The sequence below is a fragment of the Phodopus roborovskii genome, unplaced genomic scaffold (assembly GCF_943737965.1).
Source record: "Phodopus roborovskii unplaced genomic scaffold, PHOROB, whole genome shotgun sequence".
Lineage (NCBI taxonomy): Eukaryota > Metazoa > Chordata > Mammalia > Rodentia > Cricetidae > Phodopus > Phodopus roborovskii.
In genome coordinates this window covers 5,560,619-5,576,106 of record NW_026126638.1, presented here as the reverse complement: position 1 = coordinate 5,576,106, position 15,488 = coordinate 5,560,619, and the positions used below count along the sequence as shown (strand labels likewise).

At 38.3% G+C, this 15,488-nt stretch overlaps 1 protein-coding gene across 1 annotated transcript; it reads left to right on the top strand.

Annotated features, from left to right (window-relative positions):
* The first annotated feature begins 912 nt into the window (after window positions 1-912).
* On the top strand, window positions 913-3,678 carry LOC127212935 (acidic proline-rich protein HP43A). The gene is made up of 3 exons (XM_051173138.1): window positions 913-976; window positions 2,016-2,051; window positions 2,852-3,678. Exons 1-3 carry the CDS (start codon window positions 913-915, stop codon window positions 3,676-3,678), a joined length of 927 nt encoding a protein of 308 aa, XP_051029095.1.
* The last annotated feature ends 11,810 nt before the right edge of the window (window positions 3,679-15,488 follow it).

Genomic DNA, 15,488 nt, shown 5'->3' with positions numbered 1-15,488 from the left:
GTTTCTAATTTAAATAAAGAAGAATAATTCCTGTAGAAAACAATACCAAAATGCCAAAACATAATCTAACTCAATAAAAAATAAATAAAAAGTTGGAATACAGATGTGTTGTGAGAAAAATAGCATTCATGAATCGTGTAAAACTGGGCCCACATGGATTACCTGGTCTTACATTTACATGGGATCTCTACTGCCATTCCTCTTCATTTAACACCAATGGACATGAAAAAAGAACAGAATATTACAACTTCTGTTTCTATGTTATCATAATTTCTCTAATATAAATCAAAGCTTTAGAAATCTGGACAGCCTGTCTAGGCAGAAATAGGTTGTCACTTTTTGTCTCATGTTTTATGCATCCCTCTTGGTGTCCTAACTCCCTGCAGAACAAAACAAAAACAAAAAACAAAAATCAAAAAAACAATAAACTAACATTGTGTTATATGTATATAACACAATGAATGAAGTTTTGCAATTAATAGTAGAGACAATATCCAACTTTAGCCTCAATAACAGAAAGAATATGGACAAAAGTATACATTTATATAGAAGCAAATCACCCCACAATCACACCTAATAGGTCAGAGTCAGAGTTATGTCAATAACAGTGACTTAAACAGCGATAGACATAAGCAATGATAGAACTATATACCTAATATCTGAACTTTGTATCACTTCAACATCGTTTTTGAAATTACATGTTGTACCATTCAGATCTGAGTAAGCTCCTCCCCACTGGATCCTACTAGGCAAGAGTCCCAAAGAAAAGTCAGGGATGCAAAGTATCCTTCTGTGTCAGGTCAGGTCACCACTAATGACTTGAAAGTTGCCTTTGTTCTGCCTTCCTTATAAAGACTGTGGACTTGTTTCCCCCAGCACAGACTTGGGAGCAACTCCAGAGTCTCCTCCAAGATGCTGGTGGTCCTACTCACAGCGGCCTTGTTGGCCCTGAGCTCAGTCCAGAGCTCAAATGAAGGTATAATGTAGGAGAAAGGGGGGTAGAGTGACATGGGACTTGGACTGAAGTTCGGGAATGGGAGGAATAGAAAACGATGAACAAGAAAATGAAGCAAAGAATCAGGAGAACAAATATTAGAATATTTATATTATCATTTTGTCTGTAAATCTTAGACTTTACTTACAGTGTGATTTAAGAATATAGTCTTGCAACAAAATAACATAGATGCAATTTTGAAAATACCTGTTGTTTGATGGAGGGCAGTGTGTTAGAGTTGACAGAGCAAGACACAGTTCTTAAAGTATTATGAAAAGCAGAGGTGAATGATGCCAAATGAGGTGCACAGAGGATAAAGAAAAACGAACGAAGTAAGTTTATATCAGATATGTTTTTGAGAAAAGGAAAAAATAATAAATTTGAAACTCTGAACAAAACGAACTTAAAATATTAAGGAATAATTTCTTTAAAATTAGTTTAGTGCATGTGTACATGTACAACTATCTGCGTATTGGTGTATGTGTCTGAGAGAAAAACACACATACAGAGAGAGGGGGAGAGAGGGGGAGAGGGTATACTTATTCACAGTTCAGTCACAGGACAACTATTGGTAGTCAAGGAACTGGTTCAAGTCATCAGGCAAGTGCTTTTACTCACTGAAATACATTGCTGCACCAATTCTCTTTTTAATGCCCCACAGATAATGTTCATTGTTCTATACATAGTGTTTAAATGTTTATTCTCATTTCAGTGCATAACATGCCTGTGAATACATCATATAAGAAGTGAACTTCATAAAGTAAAGCATAAATAGTGTAAACCTATCATATTGAAATTCCCAGAATGTAAATGAAGACTGAGTAAGGATTGACACAGCAAATAAGGAACCAAATAGTGGCTGCTTCTGATCACAGAAACTGTTCTGGCAGAATTATTAACACTATTACCCAAGAATAAAATTCTACTTAGTGGATGTGAAGCTATAGTTGAAAGTCCTCTTTACTGGGAAGCCTGAAAATGTCATAATTAACTGTAAACTTATTTTGTGCTTATTTTCTAGAGATCATCTATGAAGATTCTTTTTCACAGGCCTTAGGTAAAGCCAGATTCATCCTCCATGGACCTTCTATGCAAACTTTACTTCCTAAGTATTCAGTTCTGTAAAGTCTCTGTATTGTTTTGTTATTTTATGAAATCAATGTGTGACAGCTTCCCTGAGATTTGTAGGAAAATTTCCCAGCATTGCCTCTAGGACCCAAAGCAGTACTATACATTCAAGAGGAGAAAGCCAGGTTTTATAAGAGGAAGATTTTGTCTCTTCCACAGATTGATGCAATGTCTTACATATGATGAGTATATTGAGTGTCCCCATTTAAATTCCTCCCTGGCACTCTTTCACCAGTGATTTCAAGTAAAATTATATGCTTATGCACTAACTAGATAATGCATTACGCGGATCTCATACTCTCACAGTTTTTTAAATTTATTTTTTCTCTCAGCTCTGTAGAAACAGCTGAATAATAATAAAAAGACATTACATAAAAATTGAATGGAACGTCCTTTCATCTCTTTCCTACATTTCTTTCCTGATCTCCACATGATTATAGGAACTGGAAAACCATGATATATTTAAGAAAATAGCATCGATGTCGCATTTTTTTATTCTACCAATTTTTAAACAGTAACATTTATAAATAAATTCATTTCCTTCACTTCTGTCTGAAAAAAGTAAGAAACACAATATCATATTTTAAGTACCAAATTTAAGAAAAATATTTGTTCAAAGATTTGAGACCCAAGAAAGATCATATACTGAATGTAAAAATTAAGCTCAAGAGGAATCAGGGACAAAGAGAAAATTTGATTTTTCTCTTCCATTGATCTATACCACTACAGAGGAAGAGCAGCAAAGCCAAGGCCCTGGTCAACCTCATCAGAGACCCCCACCTGGAGAATTACCTCCACAACTTTCTGCATCTGATGAAGATGAGGATGATGATGACGGTGAAGAAGATGGAGATATACCAGAGAGACCACCACAGCAAGGAGACAACCACCACAAACCTCAACCTCCAAGACCTGGAAATCAGCACGGAGGCCCACAGCAGAATCACCCTCCTAGACCTGGAAACCAGCAAGGCCCACCCCAGCAGGGAGGCCCTCAGCAGAATCAACCCCCTAGACCTGGAAACCAGCAAGGCCCACCCCAACAGGGAGGCCCACAGCAGAATCGCCCTCCTAGACCTGGAAACCAGCAAGGCCCACCCCAGCAGGGAGGCCCTCAGCAGAATCGTCCTTCTAGACCTGGAAACCAGCAAGGCCCACCCCAGCAGGGAGGCCCTCAGCAGAATCAACCCCCTAGACCTGGAAACCAGCAAGGCCCACCCCAACAGGGAGGCCCACAGCAGAATCGCCCTCCTAGACCTGGAAACCAGCAAGGCCCACCCCAGCAGGGAGGCCCACAGCAGAATCGCCCTCCTAGACCTGGAAACCAGCAAGGCCCACCCCAGCAGGGAGGCCCTCAGCAGAATCGCCCTCCTAGACCTGGAAACCAGCAAGGCCCACCCCAGCAGGGAGGCCCTCAGCAGAATCGCCCTCCTAGACCTGGAAATCAGCAAGGCCCACCCCAGCTCGGAGGCCCACAGCAGAATCGCCCTCCTAGACCTGGAAACCAGCAAGGCCCACCTCAGGAGGAAAGTGAAGAACAGCCAAGTTCCATGTAGGCATTTTATGCATAACCAAGAGGTTCTACGGCAGTAATAAGGTAATCAGATACCTCATTCTTCACCCCAACCCCAAAACTTCAGAGACCAGCACCTTCCTCCTAAAGGCATAAATTGTATATACGTCTAAAAATTAAATGTCTCCTTTAACCTGGAATTCTATGGTGGTTGTGATTTTAATTCACCCTGCCTCCACAGAAAACAAAGAGATACTTGAAGAAATGTTGGAATTGCACATTGTGTCTTTCTTCTGCCTGACCATTTTTATTCATTTGTTTCAGGTGAAGTAGAAGATAGATACCTTTAATGTCATTTCAATGGAACAATGATGTTGTAAGTGTACCTTCAACACACAAATAAAACATTTAGCATGCAATTACTGTTTGCTGTTTCTTCTTCTGATCAGAAGTGAGTGAAATCTGGGACATGTGGACACATGTTAGGCGATTATAGATCCAGTCATCCAGTTACTTCTGGAAGGGACCCTTTTGCTCCCTTTACAAATCAGCCAGCTATCACTTGAGAGACTCTCTTGTTTCCATCTTACCTGGAGTTCTGCCCACAGCTTTGCTGTATTTCTCAGATACATGTGATGGTAGCAAGAGATTTCATGTAAGACATGGATTTCAAGATTAAATTACATAAGCAGGTTAAACTACATAAACATGTTCTCAGTATGTCATGTGTCTTGTTTGACCAGTATGCTAGGGAATAGCTGCCTGGGAAAACCTGCAAAAGGGGTCTTTGTTTCTCACAGGTAACGCTCTGTCGATTCACAATTTATATGTGAGGAAGTTTTTGTTCCTGCAGCTAATATTCTATGGGTATTCAAGTATCAACAAGCTCACATTCTTTTTCTGACTTGGACAGTCCTACGAATGCTATGGTGTCCAGGGGACATGGTGTTCATTCTTTTCTTCGCCCTTTGTTATTTTATAAATATCATATCCTTGGACCTTGGCAAATGAAAATTTTAAATTCTTTAAATATATTTTGGAAGTCTTTCAATCCAATTTTGTTGGGTTGGTAATTACACATACATTTTTCTTTACATTTTGTGGATCTTAATTAAAAAGTGAAAAGATAAAATGCAAAGAAGCTCTAGTGGCTGAGGAATCCTTAAAACCTCAGTAATATTTGAGCCTTAATTCATAGAAGCTGAATATGCTGTTCTTTGAATGTTCTCTTTGAATTTTATTCTTTCACCAAAATCATATCCTTCTCCTCCTTCATTCACACAATTATCTATGAAAATTGAGTGACTTTTGTGGAAATCACCCAATTGTGGATTCTCAGAATTGAAAATTGGGGTCATTAGGACATGTTGACATAAAGTCTGCTATTTCTGTGATTCTTTGGATAGCCGTGAATCCACTATAGCCATGAGAAGCATAGATGGTGTGCCAGGATTAGTTAAGATTTGTATGCAGTATCATAGGCACATGCTAACCATATTTATCTACAACATAAGTGAAAGCCTTTGTTTGTATCTGCTACTATGTGTTAGTAGTAATGCATTGAACACACTCTAATTTACCCATCTGGATGACACAAAAATAAGTTGCCAAGAAAAAAAACTTTAAGATTCATTTTGTTCTAATATTTAATTATTGTTAAAAATAGAGCCAGTTTCATTGTCCTAAACAAAGGAGTCTGCAGTAAAACCATATTTAAGCAAGTAATATAGTACATGCTAAGCGATTTGTATTTATATCAACAATTTATTGAAAAGGAAAAATGAATTTGAGAGATAAAGCAAGACAGGATACGTAGGTTGGAGGCTTGAAGGGAGGATAAAGAACGGCGAAATGATGTAATTACATTTTAATCTGAAGAATATTAATAGTCAACTAAAGACCTGTGCCATTGTGTGTAAGAGCAATTTTTATGTCAACTGAATCTCAGAACTTGCAGAATAGAAAACACAATAGATATGAAATATTAAGACTTACAAATTTTAAAATTTGAGAAAAATAAGCTATTTGCAAAAGTTTATTCATCGCCATTGGTGCTCTTATAAAAGAAGAGCATAATATATGTGTAAGGAGTATGGTTTTTTCCTCCCGCCACCGCTGGTCTTGTCCTGCCGCCGCGCCAGCCCCAAATAACACACAGAGACTCTGTATTAGATATTATACTGTTGGCCAGTTACTACTTTCTTATCGGCTAGCTCTGTCTTAAGTATTAACCCATTTGTGTTAATCTATGCATTCCCACATGGTCTTCTTACCCGGAGCCAGCTGCTGCATACTGCTCTCTCCAGACCCTCCATCTTGACTCTTCCTCCCTACTTCCTATTTCCTTCTTGTCTCCTAGTCCCTCCTATCATCCTTTCCTATTGGCCAACAGTGCTTTATTTATTAAACCAGTAGGAGAAACATATACAGAATGACATCTCCCATCATATATGTAGTTTACATTCAAGTAGATTAAATTCTTCTCACAGTTATGAATGGTGGACATTGTAGAATAGATGTCATTTTCTCATTACTTGTACACAAAGCAGAGAGCAAAGACAGCTTTGAATATCAGTGAACTAGGAATAAACATCCTTTCACAAAGGCTCACATTACATTATATGATTTTAAACTAAGTATTTTTGTTATAAAAATATTTATACTACTATGAATAAAAATGTAATGAAAATTATAGCAAAATATCTCCCAGTCAAATACGTGACAATACAGACAAATATAAACTGTTGAAAACTAATAGAGTGGAACAAATTTTATACACAAGTTAAAAGATTAAGTGAAAATAGTAAACATCCAAAATTACCAGAGCAATCAGGAAGAAGAACCATGTTTTAAAAAGCCTGATGGGGAAAGTAAAAGAGCTTAAATTGCCAGATTTCCCCAGACAAACTGAGGGATGATGGACTAGTTTTTATGGCAGAGAATTGCAAGGCAGGAGAATGTTATAAATAAACAGGCAGAATGGCTGGTTTGGAAAAGGAGCTGATATGAAACTATCCTCAGGATAAGCTTTCTGTTATTAATTGTATTAAAATTAAAAATAACTTATATTACATACCAATCCCAGTTCCCTCTCCCTCCTTTCTTCCCATTCCCCCATTCCCCTATCCCACTACCTATACAGTTTCCAGCGAGAGTGAGGCCTTCCATAGGAAATTATCAAAATCTGTCACCTCATTTGGAGCAGAATGTAGGTCCTCCTCCATGTATGCAGGCTGAGAGAGTATCCTTCCATAGGGAATGGGGTTCGAAAGCCCATTTGTGCACTAGGGATAAATACTGGTTCCACTGCCAGAGGCCCTATAGATGACTCAGGTCCCCCAACTGTTACCCAAGTTCAGGGGGTCTGAGTTGGTTCAATGCTGGTTCCCCAGCTGTCAGACTGGAGTGCATGAGCTACCACTTGCTCGGGTGATCTGTTTCCCCAGCATGTTCTTGGCCCCTTTGCTCAGTGTTCCTCGCTCTCTACACCTGGATTCCAGGAGTTCAGCTCAGTGCTTATCTCTCAATCTCTACTTCTGCTTTCATCAGCTACTGGGTGAAGGCTCTATGATAGCATTTAAGGAAATCAGGAAGGGCATTTAAGGTAGCCTGCTCATTATTGCTTAGATTCTCAAGGCAGACATAACCAACAGAGTACATGATATGGAAGAGAGACTCTCAGGTGTTGAAGATACACAAGAGGAAATAGATTCATAGACCAAAGTCAATGTTAAGTCCAACAAATCCTTAATACAAAATATCCAGAAAATATTGGACAACATGAAAAGACCAAACCTAAAAATAATAGGTATAGAAAAAGGCAAAGAAGCAGAAAACATATTCAACAAAATCACAGAATACTTTCCCAACGTAAAGAAGGATATGCCTATGAAAGTATAAGATATGCTTTCTTTGGAGAGTGTCTCATAACAATGGGGCAAGGACATGATTGGACCTTGAAGTGGAGTAAGAAGTAGGAGAGATAGAGCATCATCACAGAGACAAGACAATGAGATCTTGAAGGGAGAGAGCATTTTCTCTTTAAAAAGTTTGAAAGGAACTTCGTTAGGAGAGATAACTTAATGTGGGAGATTAGTGGAGAGCATTGTCATCTACACTATATGGGACTCTTGCGAGAACAGACTGACCCATCCATTTTCAGAGAAACAAAAGGATGATTGAAGAAAATTCTATCCCACATATTTAGTCTGGCCTGATTCACATGTGATAATTCACCAAAAAAGTAAATACTTGGAGGACAATAATTTTATGGGAGAGAAACTGGGCTTGCCTTTTCTTTACCACTGGGGCCTGAGTTCCTACAGTGTAGTGTAGGAAAATGTTTGTTGTATAAGTGTGACCACTTCCTTTCTGTTTCCAGAACCCAATGCAAAGGTAGAAGGAGAGAGCCAACTTCAGAAAGATGTTCTAACATCTGCATATGAGACATGGTGTCTATCTTTATGTGTGTGTGCATGCTCAAGTACATTCTTCATTCATATATGAACACACATACAAAACTAATAAATATGTAACTTCTGTGGAATATTTTGTTCTCACTCCAACCCTCCCAAGACTACCAATAAAGTTTACTTTAAGTCAGAGAGAAGAGTTAGCTACTAGCTCCAATGTATTTTTAAAATAGTGCCATATGCATTTTATGTTCATTTCCATCATTCCTTCTCCACACTACAACTCCTCCTGTGTCTGCTATCCACTCTCAATTTCATAATCTCTTATTAATTATTGCTACACACATATATATTTATATGTCACTATAACCTGGTATATATGTATATAGATAGATATATAGATATATATATATATCTATATATATCCATGTAAGACTATAACCTGGTAAGTATGTTCATGCGTGAGTGTGTGTGTGTCTTTCTGTCTGTCTTTATGCATATAAGTGCAGTTATGTGAGAAGGCCAAAAGATGATATTACTAGTCCTGGAGCTTAAGATATGGGTGTTGTGAGCCACTCAGCGTAGATACTTGGAAGGGAACTCAGCTAATCTGTAAAAAAAAAAAAAAAAACATGTTCTTAGCTTCCAAGCCATCTCTCCAGGTGCACTTTTCTTTAGGCAGTAAAGCAAGGACATGCAAAATAAATGTGATTCTTATGCTGAACCTTTGGTGAAATGGCTGTCATTTCAGAGGAATTATTGGTAAGTGCTAAGAGTTAGGGTTCCACAAACACCCAAAGACCTAGATTTACTGTTAATTTTCTAATCCTCATTACCTCAGAGTATGACTGCTTTGGCATTGCCAATTGAGTCTTTAAGAATCAAAATTAGGCATTTAAAACCCAGATGCTTATATGAACATGTTGACAAAGTGACATAAAACGCACATGAGCACAGGGGATAGTTTATGGTTACATGGTTTTAAGGAACCAGAGAAATAGAATGCTGAAGAAAATATATCCTGTAGCACAATCTGTGTATGATTTTTGCAGACTCTTTAAAATAGAATATAAAGTAGTGGGAAGTAGAAGGCAGAAGTGGTGGATTCTATGGGGATTATTAAGTCCAAAGTACACATTCCAGACATGGATGACTTAAGGGATCTAACATCCTACAGGTCAAAAAGAGCCTGGGGCATAGTGCCCATCATTTCTCCTCACCTTTACTGAATGTCTTCTGGGTGAGTTGTTCCATAACTTGTTTTGATTATGTCTCATGTATTCATAGGTGACATTTGGGGAAATTAACTAAATGGTCTGTCTCACATATTACCAACACTGAAGAGGTTCAAGGAAGTGACAAAATGTTTGCAGCATTTCAGAGAATCTACTGTTCTTTTCTAGGATTCACCAAGCCAAGGACAAAGCTGCCATCTCCCTAGAACAGCCTGTCCCACAGTACACACATGGGAACAAATCTACCTAGCTACCACTTATGCCCCTTGTCTCAGACTTCACTTTCCTTCCTGAAAGTCCAAAACTGGCCTCTGGGTGAGGATCACCTTCAATGAATGCAGGAGCTTAACAAAGGCTTATAAATGCACTTTCCCTTCCAAAAAGCACATGGGACAAGACTGCTCTGATTTTCAAATAATCACAGAAAATTTACCAAGTGACAATTTAATCTGCTTTCATAATGCATCAATGATGAATATGGAAAAAGCTCCAGCCATTGTATTTCTGAAGTTTTCACATTATCTATAAAAAGCACAGGAGTCAATTAGGCTTTATATAATATTGTCAACGCTTAAGGTCATAGAAGATTAAAATGAAAACTCATACATACATAGCATAGGATCCGTGGGACACACTGGATTGGGGGAGGGGTCTGCCTTAAGATGCATAATTACATGGCCCTCAGTGATTTACTTTCATAAAAAGTCTCTTCAAATTTCCTCCATACCAAGACACACACACACACACACACACACACCACATACTTTGAACTGAACAATTACATAGGTATTGTACAAGGTAATCAAGAGAAGACTATACTCCGTGCTTGTTAATAAGAATGTTCAGGTAAGTTCTATAGATATTCAAAATAGAGGCCAGAACAATAGACAATAAGAGCTACATCAAACAAACAATGGCTTTTAGAGTACACAATGACTTGTTGCCAAATTTTAAATTAAAAAAAAAAAGAAACAACACTTTCAAGTGTGAGATTAGAGGTTCCTTTGGAGGTGGAACCCTATAATCCCAGCACTTGAAACAGAGAAGGGAGAACAGCAAAATTAGGGCAAACTAGGCCCAGGCATAAAAGAAAAACTGAACAGGAACATAAAGTAAACACTGATACAAAGATAAAGAAAAGAGATTCTTGGAAAGTACAAAAGGCTATAAGATGATATGTACTGGGATGTTTGATAGAGAACACAAAATATCCATGAGTAATTTCTATTAGAACATTGGGAACAAAACTCTACCCAAGACCCTCTGCTGATGCTGAAGATGAGGATGTAAGAAGTATGGTTTTTCCGCCCTCCGCTGGTCTGGTTCCGCCACCGCGCCAGCCCCAAATAACACACTGAGACTCTGTATTTGATATAATGCTATTGGCCAGGTACTAGTTTCTTATCGGCTAGCTCTGTCTTAAGTATTAACCCATTTCTATGTATTTCCACGTGGTCTTATCTTACCGGGGAATACAGTAGGCATCTCGTCTCCCCAGTCTCTTCATCTTGACTCCTTACTACTTCCTCTTTCCTCCTTGTCTCCTAGTCCCTCCTTTCGTATTGGCCAACAGTGCTTTATTCATTAACCAGTATGAGAAACATATATACATAATGGCATCTCCCATCATGAGGATGAAGATGAAAATTAAACAGACAGCCACCACAACAAAGAGGAAATCATCATCATTTTCACTCTCTTCTTCATGGAACATAACAAGGCACACTCAGCAAAGAGGCCACCAGCAGAATCACCTTCTTCATGGTGCCAACAAGATCCAACTCAGCAAGATGGCAATATCTACCAAGATATAATTTTAAATTTTCCCAAGGATAGGAAGCGTGGAGGGTTCATTCCAATGAGCCAATCAGAAGCATCATCTCTTTTTTAGCACACCCAAAAAAATATGAACACAGAGACATATATTGGTATTCAATCTAAATATCAAAACAATCAAAGCAGCCAGCCACTAGCTCTTAGCTCTATCTCAGACTGAACAGGTGAGCCTAGCTCCAGAAAAGCCAAGAATGGCTGGAGACTGTACACCTTGTCTCAGACCCTGCTGCTGTCTTAAATACCTCTCTAATACTAGGACTAATGGGGTGCATCACTACTGCCCAGCTTCTATGGCTAACTAGTGTGGCTTCCGGCATGCAGGCCTGCTTGGCCTCTATGGCTATGGAAACCTTTGCATTCTGACCTCCAGGCAACATTTATTAGACCATTAAAAAAAAACATATTACCACAATTCTCCTATTTGACCATTACAAAAAGGCTTAACTAATACAAGAAAAAAAACTATGTACACTAAGCACAATAACTATATAAAATACATACTGACAATCAGTACATCTACAATGTCTAGTGCATTTGCATTTGACAGATTCAGAGAAAATGCTCCATAATCTATCCTATCTCTGTGAACCCAAAATCTTGTACCTAATTTATTTTCTATTTTAATTTGCACTATCAAATTACTTTTTTATGTATCTCAAACTTTTATATTTTACACCACTTAGTTTCTTTTCTGAGTCTGGTAAACAAGTGACAACTTTAATCAGTCCTTCCAGTTTCAGGGAAAATTCTATTATAAAATGACCACAAGTCAATAACTGCTTCACAACTGGTGAAAGCATGCCATATGAGACTACCACTTCCTTGAATCTCTTTCAATCTAACATTGGAACAGGAGCCAATTAGTTTTTACACAGCCTCAATCATTTCGTTATTTCTGTAGGGTTACTGGATATATTAAGTAGCGTTGTTGGAAAAACGTAGGCTGTTCCTCTCTAAACTTATAATGCAATGATGAAGTTGGCTATTCTTTAAATCCCTTCTTCTGGGTTTGAATATCTCTATGGTGTCCTTAATTAGTTTTCCAAGGCCTGTATCTTATCATTTATATCAACCAACTCTTTTAGAGATAAACCAAGAATTATCAAACTGGCAGTAAAGATTATCAAAATGTAATTAACAGTATGTCAGTCCCAGCTAAGTTGATTATCCCTTCATTCAATTGTTCCATTTTTAAATCATACATTGTATAAACATATAGAGATCTAACTATCTCCATTGTAATGGTGTTTCCCAATTTTAATATGGGAAAAACTCTCTCTTTTAATTAATTCCTCCATTTAAGAATTCCCAACTGTCTCACCATTTTGCTGAGGATGACTATTCGCATGCTGGTTAAGTGTGAAACTGTCTGCTGCTGCATAGAACAATAGAATACTGAGCATGTTTCAAGGCAGCGACCTAGTTTGGCAGTAGCCTGAGAAACGGATGCAGAGTGTCCATGGAAAGCCAATAATATCCCAGAAGAAAACAAGCCAAAGAGCCAGCTGCCTGCATGGGGAACATAAGAAAGTGGCTAGCTCCTGTCATGTTTTGGAGTCCAAAGATCTGAAGATTTTGTTGCAGACAGGTTGCAATAGAAAAAAGTCAGACCTTCTCGTTGTGCTTGGGAAAAAGAAAGAAAATATAGTCAGCTAGGCAGGGACTGCAGCAGGAGCCCTGCCTGACGCTGTGGCCTGTGAAGGTAGCTTCAAAGCCATAGGCTAATGGCTTTTTCCTGAACTCTTACCTTTATGTTGGGCACCAATTTGTTGTACGAATAATAAAAACCCAGATACAGATATTGAGGTTCAAACTGAGGTTCAGAAAAGTAAAGCAGTCAGCCACTGGCTCATACCTCTACCTAGCTCCAGGAATCCTCATCATGCCTGGAGACTGAATGCCTGGTACAAGACCCTGTTTCTGTCTTATGTACCTCTCCAATGCTGAGACTAAAGGTGTGTGCCACCATCACTCAGCTTCTATGGCTAACTAGTATGGCTGCTGTGTAGTGATATGTTGTTTTTGATCTAATAAAGCTTGCCTGGAGATCAGAAGGCAATGCTGATCCCAGCCATAGAAGCAGGGCAGTGGTAGAACACACCTTTAGTCCTAGGACTCAGGACATAGGCAGATGGATCTCTGTGAGTTAAAAGCTACCCAGGGCTATATGAGAGTGAATTAGTCTAAAAGAGAAACAGAAATCTCCAGTACCAGCACTTGGGGTGGCACACCTTTAATCCCAGCACTAGAGAAGTATAAAGGACTGGAGTCCAAACCTTAGCTGGCATTCAATATTTTTGGAATTAGTGTTCAGCCATGTTAAGGATAGGATCCTTCCAGTCTTGGTAGAGGTAACAGCTACTAGCTTGGCTGCTTAGTCTCTCTGACCTTCAGCTTGAACCCCAATATCTGTCTATGGGTTTCCATTACCTATGCTACACTGCTGGGATTAAAGGCGTGACCACCACTGCCTGGCCTATATGGCTGTGGATGCCTTTACATTTTGATCTCCATGCAAGCTTGATTAGAACATAAACAATATTATCACACCTTTTCTTTGCAGCAATTATGTCATTTTATTGATGATTTATAAACATATCAATTGAATTAAACAGAAACAACCCCCATCTTGAATTCCTTGAATAATTCAGAAATCTCTCACTGATGGAATTTAAATTCATGTCTAGTAAATGCCTTATCCATAATGTTATAGATCCAAACAGCTAATCGTATCTCAGAACATACTGAAATTACATGTGACATCTCTCCATCTTCTCTGCTTTCTGTTTGCTTCATAAAATTAGTAAGAAACATAATGCACTTCAGAAAAATATGCCAGTGGAATTGTGTCATCATAACTGTACCCATAGTGTCTCAATATAACAGTCAGCATGCAATATCCATTTGTTGTCTATCTTTGTAAGAGAAAGTGACACTGGAATAAGAGGAAATTGGAAATAAATAGCTGTTGTAAGCCATTAGGTCCAGATAACAAATATCAGGTCCTCTGCAATATCAGCAAGTACTCTTAACCACTGAGCCTTTGGTGATACTACAACAACAAAAGTTTCTCACTGGTATGACCAGTTCTTATTAGAACTAATATGCAAGAGGTACACTTTCATAGAAACTTATATTAGGGTTGAGACTTCAACTCACAGTTTTTGGGGAAAGAGAAACTGTTCGATGATTAAGGCAAATGCAATTGTATCACTCCCAAATACTCACAATCAGATTGCATAAAGACAATGAGGAAAATTTGAAGATTAGGGAGTAGAAGAGTTTTTCAAATACAAGGCAAGATGGTATCAATGAAAATAGGAAGCATAAGAAACAACTTAAAGCCGAGGATCTGCATTTTGAAAATGATGAAACACAAACAATTGTCTACCAGCATTTCCATCTTGATTATCTTGCAAGTGTAAAATGAGATGAAAATAAGAGAATATTATAGAAATTGCAAGCTGCCTACATAGCTGTAAGAATGACAAAATGTAATTTTTTATCTAGTAAGATGATAAGTCAACTTAAAATAATAAGAAATAAAAAAGAAATGTGGAGATGGTAGTAAATATAGGAATGCAGTATATTTTAGTTCTTATCTTGAGATGCAAACTATGTTTTATGGCTGATATAGAAAATATGGTGTTATTTGATAGGACACAGAAAAATTTGAATGTACACACAAAAATAAACTACATACCTGCTGTCCTTGACAGCCTGGTTCCAGGAGAAATGTTATCATATGAAGTGTATTTACAAGTCTGTGAAATTAAAAATTATTATATAGAGCTAGCCGAGCATGGGAGTACACACATTTAATCACCACATTCCCGAGACAGAGGCAGGCTAATGTGTGCGTTTGAGGCCGTTCGGGTCTACAGAGCGAGTTTCAGGACTACACAGAGAAGTCCTGTCTCGAAAAAGTAAAAATAATAATAATAATTAGATATTTTAAAAATATATATCTTTATACTTTATTTTCTTTTTATATAATTTTTATTTAACTTAGAAACAATCTTATTTATGTATCAATCCTCGTTCTCTCCCTCTCATCCTCACTTGTATCCCACAGACCTCCTATCTCACCCCCCATCTACTCCCCAGGTAGGGTAAAACCTTCCATCATCAAAGTCTGTCACATCATTTGGGGCAGGGTCTAGGCCCACACCTGTGTATCTAGGTTGAGAGAGTATACCTCCATGGAGAATGAGCTCCCAAAGTCCATTCATGAACTAGTGATGAATACTGGTTCTACCGCCAGAGGCCCCATAGACTGTCCATGCCTCCTAACTGATACCCATGTTCAAGGGGCCTGGTTCAGTCCTATGCTGATTCCCCAGATGTCAGACTGGGGTCCTTTAGCTCCC

Excerpts from the sequence above, each read along its gene's own strand:
- LOC127212935 (XM_051173138.1), top strand. The coding sequence starts at position 913 with ATGCTGGTGGTCCTACTCACAGCGGCCTTGTTGGCCCTGAGCTCAGTC. Across the intron at positions 977-2,015 it reads AGTCCAGAGCTCAAATGAAG|AGATCATCTATGAAGATTCT; the intron begins GTATAATGTAGG and ends CTTATTTTCTAG. Across the intron at positions 2,052-2,851 it reads TTCTTTTTCACAGGCCTTAG|AGGAAGAGCAGCAAAGCCAA; the intron begins GTAAAGCCAGAT and ends ATACCACTACAG.